Source organism: Oncorhynchus mykiss, chromosome 18 (assembly GCF_013265735.2).
Source record: "Oncorhynchus mykiss isolate Arlee chromosome 18, USDA_OmykA_1.1, whole genome shotgun sequence".
Classification (NCBI taxonomy): domain Eukaryota; kingdom Metazoa; phylum Chordata; class Actinopteri; order Salmoniformes; family Salmonidae; genus Oncorhynchus; species Oncorhynchus mykiss.
In genome coordinates, this window is record NC_048582.1 from 22,726,078 (window position 1) to 22,734,853 (window position 8,776).

Genomic DNA, 8,776 nt, shown 5'->3' on the forward strand with positions numbered 1-8,776 from the left:
GCAAGTAAATACATTCATGAACTTCTGCATAACAAAGAATGGGTAAATTGTGGAAAATAGTGTGTTTATTCTGCCAATAAGCACTATAAGAATATACATGTCTTTGATTTCCTTTTGTGGATAAACCTATGGAACTTATTGCATTTAACAGAAGAAATGTAACAGTCAGAATATAAAATAGCTCTTACAATTTCACATGTACCATAGAGTCTCCATGACAGCCGGTTAGTTTGATTGTTCAATAAAATTAGTACATTTTATACAATGTCATCATATTTAAATTATACCTATAACAGTGTAACTTCAACACAAAAACAAAACATGAGCCATCCTCGATTGGGTTTGGTGCCAGCAACAATTTGGGACTCGATAGTACATTTTTGCAATCTTCGATAATATATTTTCACAATCTTTGGTACACATTTGATCTTTGAAAGACTCTGACCAGGTAAAGTATAAACATTATAGTGCATTCATTGACGCATCAAAACAATGCAACAATAGCCTAAGGCAAAAAAATATAAAGCTCTATTTTTTTTTTTTTTAACACATCGCCGATGCAGTAAGAAGTGATTACACAGCAGAAGCAGGCATGACACCACCGAACAACCGATGACATTGCTGTGAGGTGCAACATTTTAGCTCTGACTGACCACAGCAGGCAAATCAGACAGCTGAGCCAGATTCAGCCACGAGCAGGGCAGACAGAGCTGAGGCATCTAACAGCACTACAACTACAGTGTTGGATGCCCAGGCTTCCCTCACGTTGAAGTGTAAGCCTGAGACAGTACAAGGTTGTTGTTTTTTTTACCTGATAGCATTGGATGCCCAGTATCTGACTGGCTAAGACACCAGTAGAAAGACAATGACAATGTCTGGTTTCCAGTTTAGTTAAAGGGAGTAGTGGCAGCGAATTAAACGCAGCACTATAATAGTCATCTCCAAAATGCATCACTGTACATGTGTCGGAGGCTTAGTGAGCAATAGAACCATAGTTCATTTCTCTTGATAAAAATACCAAGTTAGATGGTAGTGCTAGAGATGACATGTCTACCAAACAAGAAGCATGTTCACGAGTATAACAAAGGCCAATGAAATCCCTAAATTGCTTTTGATGCATAAGGCTACTGTTGGTGAGATTACATCCCTTAATATGACACAGTCAGTACTTCTCTCCCATCTCCACTTGCCTGCCTCTGTGTGTGTGTGTGTGTGTGTGTGTCTTCCATGCTTCCTTCATTCAATCCTGCATGTAAGACTAAACCAAGCATCTCTCAAACATTACTGATGTCCTCCTGTGATGGCCCATTACGCTCGTCCTCAGGCAGTGTGAACCGGATGGCTCGGCTTTTCTCCCAACCCCTCCTGATACGACTCAGCCGGAGAGCCACGCATGGCAGGGACAGAGCCAGCCTCCCCAGCAGCACAGCCAGCGGCAGGGCCAGCACCAGCAAGAAGGTGGGAGGGAGGTAGAAACGATACTGCTCCGGGTCCAAGCCCCGGTCCCAGCCATAGGTCAGCGTGTGGAGGGTGGCCATCAACAGGGCCATGTAGCCCAGTCTGGACTGGAAGGGAGAAAGAGAGAGGACCATGATAATTAATAACTTTGAGTTGAACTGAATCTGGGTGAAAGCCGGCTTCAGATGTACTCACAACAAATTAATTTGGTTTGAAATCCAGCATTTTCATTCAATACAATGTCAGGTCATGAGATCTGATGGCCAATTTCAAATCAAACTTTGTCACATGCGCCGAATACAACAACTGTAGACCTTACCGTGAAATGGTAAACCCTTAACCAAAAGTGCAGTTCAAGAAATAGAGTTAAGAAAATATTTACCAAATAAAATAAAGTAGAAATAATAAAAAGTAACAATAACGAGGCTATAAACAGGGGTACAGATTATCGAATCAGTGTGCAGGGGTACAGATTTATTTGTACATGTAGGTAGGGGTGAAGTGACTATGCATAGAAAATAAACAGCGAGTAGCAGCAGTGTAAAAAACAAATGGAGGGGGGGATCAATGTAATAGTCTGGTGGCCATTTGATTAATTGTTCAGCTGTCTTATGGCTTGGGGGTAGAAGCTGTTAAGGAGCCTTTTGGTCCTAGACCTGGCGCTCCGGTATCGCTTGAAAATGTCAGTTTAGACACTTTTAGCCCCGCGGCTTCGTGAATGTTGACCTGTTTAAAGGTCTTGCTCACATCGGCTACCGAGAGCGTTATCACACAGTAATCCAGAACAGCTTGTGCTCTTGTGCATGCTTCAGTGTTGCTTGCCTCGAAGCGAGCATAAAAGGCATTTAGCTCGTCTGGAAGGCTCGCGTCACTGGGCAGCTCGCTTCTGGGTTTCCCTTTGTAGTCCCTAATAGTTTTCAAGCACTGCCACATCCGACGAGTGTCAGAGCCGGTGTAGCAGGATTCAATCTTAATCCTGTATTGATAATTTGCTTGTTTGATGGTTCGTCTGAGGGCATAGCGGAATTTCTTATAGGCGTCCGGATTAGTGTCACACTCTTTGAAAGCGGCAGCTCTAACCTATAGCTCGATGCGGAATTTGCCTGTAATCCATGGCTTCTGGTTGGGATATGTACATATGGTCACTGTGGGGATGATGTCTTCGATGCACTTATTGATGAAGCCGATGACTGAGGCGGTATACTCCTCAATGTCATTGGATGAATCCCGGAACAAATTCCAGTCTGTGCTAGCAAAACAGTCCTGTAGCGTAGCATCCGCGTAATCTGAACACTTCCGTATTGAGCGAGTCACTGGTACTTCCTGCTTTAGTTTTTGCTTGTAAGCAGGAATCAGGAGGATAGAATTATGGTCAGATTTTCCAAATGGAGGGCGGGGGAGAGCTTTGTATGCATCTCGGTCTGTGGAGTAAAGGTGGTCTAGAGTTATTTTCTTCTGGTTAAGTTTGCCTGCATTAAAAGTCCCCGGCCACTAGGAGAGCCACTTCTGGGTGAATATTATATTTTATATTAAACGTTAAAATACACTTACAAACTCTTGAAATTATTATAATCCCCCCCCAATACATTGCCAATCAAACCCCTTTATGAAAGACTAAATGCAAATGAAGTTGGCCTACCCAGATGTACAGAACACCTGGGAGATGATTGTTGACCTTTGAACCTTCTACATAACCTTTTAGTAACTCAACATCTTAGTGAGGTGAAAGGAAGTGGTGATTTGAGTGGTATATTATATGTGCAGTATATTAGCTCATCATGGAAGCACGAGTGTAGTAAAGAGGCCCAAGGGAACAGTATGACCTACAAGCTCAACATTTGTCCTTAATGAGCCCCTGTAGTCAGCGTGTGTGTGTGTGTGTGTGTGTCTGTGTCCGTGTGTGTTCCCTCTAATTATTAGCACAGTACAGGGCACTACAGAGAGCAGCTGAATTATAATTACCCTTGACAGGTGGGAAGGTTCAGTCGTGACTCACCCATTTCATCCTCATCCCTAAATATACACGGAACAAAAATATAAACGCAGCATGTAAAGTGTTGGTCCTGAGCTGAAATAAAAATGTCCAGAAAATGTCCATACACTAAAAAAAGTGTATTTCTCTCAAATGTTGTGCACAGATTTGTTTACATTCTGTTTAGTGAGCATTTCTCCTTTGCCAAGATAATCCATCCACCTGACAGGTGTGGCATATCAAGAAGCTGATTAAACAGCTTGATCATTACACAGGTTCACCTTGTGCTAGGGACAATAAAAGGCCACTTTAAAATGAGAAGTTTTGTCACACAACACAATGCCACAGATGTCTCAAGTTGAGGGAGCGTGCAATTGGCATGCTGACTGAAGGAATGTCCACCAGAGCTGTTGCCAGATAATTGAATCTTCATTTCTATACCATAAACTGCCTCCTTAGTCGTTTTAAAGAATTTGGCAGTACGTCCAACCGGCCTCACAACCGCAGACCACGTGTAACCACACCAGCCCAGAACCTCCACACCTGTCTTCTTTACCTGCGGGATCATCTGAGGGGGGTGCATCTGCCTGTAATAAAGCCCTTTTGTGGAGAAAAACTCATTCTGATTGGCTGGGCCTGGCTCCCCAGTGGGTGGGCCTGGCTGCTAAGTGGGTGGGTCTACGCCCTTTAAGGCCCACCCATGTTTGCACTGTTGCCCAGTCATGTGAAATCCATAGATTAGGGCCTAATTTATTTATTTCAATTGACTGATTTCCTTATGAGAACTAACTCAGTAAAATCTTTGAAATTGTTGCATGTTGCGTTTATATTTTTGTACAGTATACATGTGTATTACTTAAAATACTTAATGTATCTAATTTTACCAATAATTATACAAGGCACTGTTAAGAGTCAGTGCGAGTTAACAGTTCCTAATACCAGCCTAACTCACTTAAAGCGATGGCCGTCTGTCGTCAGCACTACGAATCAGCTGGACTGAACTCACTACACTGTCTGGCTGGCTGCAAGCTTAAGGGACTGCAGGACTGTAATCTTGATGGAGAATAATGCTCAAATGTTTTACTGCGGCTTCGGGCTGTAGGCAGACAGGCCATTCTGACAGGCCAAGCAGAACCCAGGCCTTTTATCACACGAACTAGCAGCATGTGACTAATCTGGCGCCGACTGGATCAGCTTAGCATACATATGAAGGGAAAGTTCTAAATGCTCCAAAGGAGGACAAATCCCTGGAAAATGGAACCAGTAAAGTTCCCCCTTTATGAATTCCGCGGCATGCGAGGAGAAGAGTTGACACACACAGCTCAGAGGTTGTCTTTCTACAGTAGGCTACAATGTTAAATTTGTTTTGCCAAATGACTGCTTCATTGAACTAATGCTCATGTACACAGAAAAGGTGTCTGTGCAAATGCGCTGACCTGTACGAAGCTGAACTCCCTCCAGTTGAGCGAGTTGCCCACAGTGGGCAGTGAGGAGATAGCCAGCAGAGAGAGAAGGCCCAGGGCCAGGATGCCTATAGACAGATACAGCTCCATCCTCCACACCTCCTCCTCTACCCACGAGTCTTCCTGGCCTACCTTCACCTGCACAGTAAACACACATTGTTGCTTACTGCGATGTCAAGTGGTTACACTATGAATAAGCCATTACAAATGTTTTACCATATTGAAAACGTTCTAAATGCTGATGTAATGTTTTTAATGCTTTAGAACTATACATTTATAATAGCAATACTAATTCATTAATAGTATGTAGGCTAAACTATTTATAAATAGTTTACTGATGCTTTTCTCACCTGTTTGAAGGCAGCGTTGAGCAGATTGTAGCGAGCAGACCTGCGCATGGGCAAACACAGGCTGTAGACGGCGTGCAGCGCTGCGCAGAGGAAGGCACAGAGGCCCAACTGCTTCCGCTGCTGCAGCCAGCGATCCAACCAGTTGGGGAAACGCCTGTACTTGGTGCCCCACGACAGCTGCAGGAAGGCAGCCACAAGGCCAGGCAGGTAGACCAGAGCCAGGGTCACCAAGGCCACCGAGGGGAGTGTCACGTTTACCATCTCCACCGGAATTTTGTAGAATGTGCTCTTCCCTGCCGTGGCATACGGGTGGACGACGTCACGAAGAAAGTTGTAGGCGTAGAAGAAGAAGAAGAGGCTGAGGGTGGAGAGACATGGGACGCGCCACGAGGGGAAGAGGTACAGGGGGGTGTTCTCTATCTCCTGGGCAGAGGAGAGGCGGCCCATGTCAACAGGGATGAAGCCCAGACTGCGGCAGATCTGGAGTACAGCGCTCTTGGCCTTACTACTGTCACTGCAAATCAGCACCTGGATAGTAAAGAGGTGAGAGTCACAGAAGAGTGTCAGGGAAGGGAATCTTCACCAAGGAGAACCCAACTGAAGAGACACAATACTTTACCAATAGTCTACATCACATAGTTTAGCTACAATAACACCATATGACCAACACCTGTGATAATATGGTTGCAACATGAGAATATGTGAAACATGTAACATTACATAAACTGTGGACATTGTCCGGTTTAGAGCAAAAGACTATAAAACAGTACATCCAAATGTAATTCAGAGTAGTAATGTCTGTCTGTCTTCTCTGGCACTGTTGTGTGTGCAGAGGACTTAGGCTTTACCTGTCTGCTGCCGTCCCTTGGCCCCGTCTGCAGGCTCCAGGCCGAGATCACATTGAAGGCCTTCACCACACTGCTCTCTGGGAAGATATTGGCCAGCTGCTCCGCGTAGGACTGCTTATCCCTGTTGATCTTAGTACCATTACTAACATCCACCAGAGTCTTCCCCACTAGCGGCTCCCTCAGTCCAGCCAGGGTGGAGTAGTGCTCGGGGAAAAGGGCCACGAACACCAGGTCAGCCTGGGTGGCAGCCTGGTGCTGGGTGGTCACCTCAGCCTCCTCGGGAAAGAGGGAGGCACAGCGCTTGGGGTTGCGGCTACCCACTACCACCCGGTACCCAGAGGCTACCAGCCTGGTGGCTAAAGAGCGGGAAAAGTCACCTGTGCCCAGGATGCCAACCAAGGGGGTACCTGGATCAGAAATTGAGGTTTTGAGGTGTCTGGGGCTGGCACCACCAAGTATAAGAGGCTTCTTCATCTCCTCCTGGGGCATCCTGTCCTGAGCTGAAAAAAAAAAAGAAAGGTCGCTAACATTGTTAAATGTCTATCAATAGACAATTGTGTCTGTGCAGCATTCAATGTAAAGATGATTTTGTTATTGACACGGATTAACACTGATGTAACGTTGATTCAACTGGCAAACTAGCTAACGTAAACTCACCCCATTCCGTACAAATGTGCGCAACCGCAACGTTCAAACGAGGCTACAAAGGAAACTAATGGGACTGTAGTGACTTTGTTGACTTCAAAATCAGGGGTGTGAACTACGTTTCTATTCAAGCGTTGATCGACATGGTAATGGCTCTATAGTATTGGAGAAAAGTTGAAAAAAACGGACCCTCCGTTACATCGTGTAATGTACAGCACACATAAAGAAACTAGATCTGTATTACAATCTCTCTCCACCAGGTGTAGCACTTCTCTCATCGTTTAAAAACAAGAAATGGACAGTGACGGGGGTAAGGGGGATGGATACCTAGTCATTTTTTGCATCATTATTCTCAAAGCCGCTGTTTACTTCTAAGATCACCCTAGCACCGCCCTAAAAACCAGATTCAAATTCGACACAAACCTTCAAATAGGTATGTAATGACACATTATATCAACTCTTTGTAGTGTTTTATTTATATCTTATAGTCGATAAGGTGATAAATTGGACAGATCGAGTGAAAAAAAAGCTATTTTCCCACACAACATCTCTCCTTCTCACTATCACGCATTAATTTCGCTTCCCCACCCGCCATTTTTAAAAAGACCCTACGGGCTCATTGCCTGCTTGAATTATGCATAAACGGGCAGCGTTTAGGTCATGTAATTGATTCTGTTGGAAACGGGAGAAATTGTGCTTTACAGTGGTATTGACATTACAGTTGATCTGGAAGTATTATGTTTTGGGGGAGCTAAAATAAGGGCAATTGTACGGACCAAGGCGATGTACGAGTTTACGTGAATTTACGTTAGCTAATGCAACCTGCTTTATAACTGCTATAACTAACTAGCTAGCGAACATGTTACTACTACTACTAGGCCAGCGAAGTTACTAGCTATACATCCTTTATTTGTGCACACCTCAATACTTAGACATTGAGGTATTGAAGCCAGGGCTGCGCATATTGATATTCTAGCTAGCAAACGTTACTCCTACTCAAAGGAGAGCGAACGCTAAGTTACTTAGCTAGCTAACAGTTAGCTAGCTAGCTGTGCAGGCTAACGTTACCTACCTGTTATTGCTTGGTTGAAAGCAATGCTTGCTAGCTAACTTTTTTCTCCAAAATAAAGAACACGGAACTACCAACTCTTTTCGACAAACTTGGCCAACTTCTAAAAATGTCCTATTTATACTTTAACTAGCTAGCTACAGCAAAACAGTGGCCACAAATTATTGTTGAATTCATGTTTTTTGGCTCACCTTTCTCGACGTCTGTGTATTTATGTCTTGCGCTCATAACTTTGTGACTCAGAAATCCGTCCCCGCCCCAACTGCCCCCTCTGTGTGAAGAAGATAAGTTCTTCCCCAAACTGACATGAGAGTTAGCCTACAATAGGCTAGGACTGGCCATTCAGTTAACAGTAGCAACAGTATACGTAATTCCTATCAAGAAGACAGCAGTCAACCCATAATTAACATGGTTCGAAAAGCTCTGACTCGTATGTAAAATTGATTGTAGTGTCTGTGGGTATTTAGGATTTTTCTTTCAAGATGTTCTCTGTGGTGCATTCATTTTACATTGGATGTTTGGCTTGCTGTTATCACAAGTTTATTTTCCATGGGGATCTTAAATGCTGCTGTTTTAAAAGTCAGCCCAGGGATTTACTGTAAATTAAAAACATAGGCCCACTAAAAGTAAAAGGGAGATTTGACTGCAGGTCAGAGGCTGTCAACACTTGTCTGCCTTTGCCAACTGTAGAAGGTTAAATGTATCCTTCAGGCTTACATGGTTTCGTCTGTCTCTCTCTCTACTCACATAACCTACATTTGTCCATTTTCTATCCATTTGTAAATTATGGATATATATGACTATGACCTATGATGGAGATATTGTAGTCTAATTTTGGAAAGTCATGTGGCATTGATTGCGCAGTATGTTTTGACATGAGTAGGCTACATCTAAATGTTATGTGACTCCATTGCCATGCCTCTCCTATGTCAGACATCGCCATATATTGCTGCAGCATTTAAGGCCACTTT

The 8,776-nt window shown here is 43.9% G+C and overlaps 1 protein-coding gene across 3 annotated transcripts; it reads right to left on the reverse strand.

Moving 5' to 3' along the window:
• Nucleotides 1-43: 43 nt before the first annotated feature.
• On the reverse strand, nucleotides 44-8,104 carry LOC110495831 (metalloreductase STEAP3). 3 transcript variants are annotated; one of them, XM_021571298.2, is made up of 6 exons: nucleotides 7,997-8,104; nucleotides 6,092-6,591; nucleotides 5,244-5,771; nucleotides 4,867-5,031; nucleotides 3,421-3,471; nucleotides 44-1,565 (listed from the first exon to the last, which is right to left on the reverse strand). In XM_021571298.2, exons 1-5 carry the CDS (start codon nucleotides 8,031-8,033, stop codon nucleotides 3,466-3,468), a joined length of 1,236 nt encoding a protein of 411 aa, XP_021426973.1. In that variant the 5' UTR covers nucleotides 8,034-8,104; the 3' UTR covers nucleotides 44-1,565; nucleotides 3,421-3,465. The 3 variants fall into 3 exon arrangements, with proteins under 3 accessions (XP_021426973.1, XP_021426971.1, XP_021426972.1); XM_021571296.2 differs by lacking the exon at nucleotides 3,421-3,471; XM_021571297.2 differs by lacking the exons at nucleotides 3,421-3,471; nucleotides 7,997-8,104 and adding an exon at nucleotides 7,809-7,989.
• Between the last annotated feature and the right edge of the window lie 672 nt (nucleotides 8,105-8,776).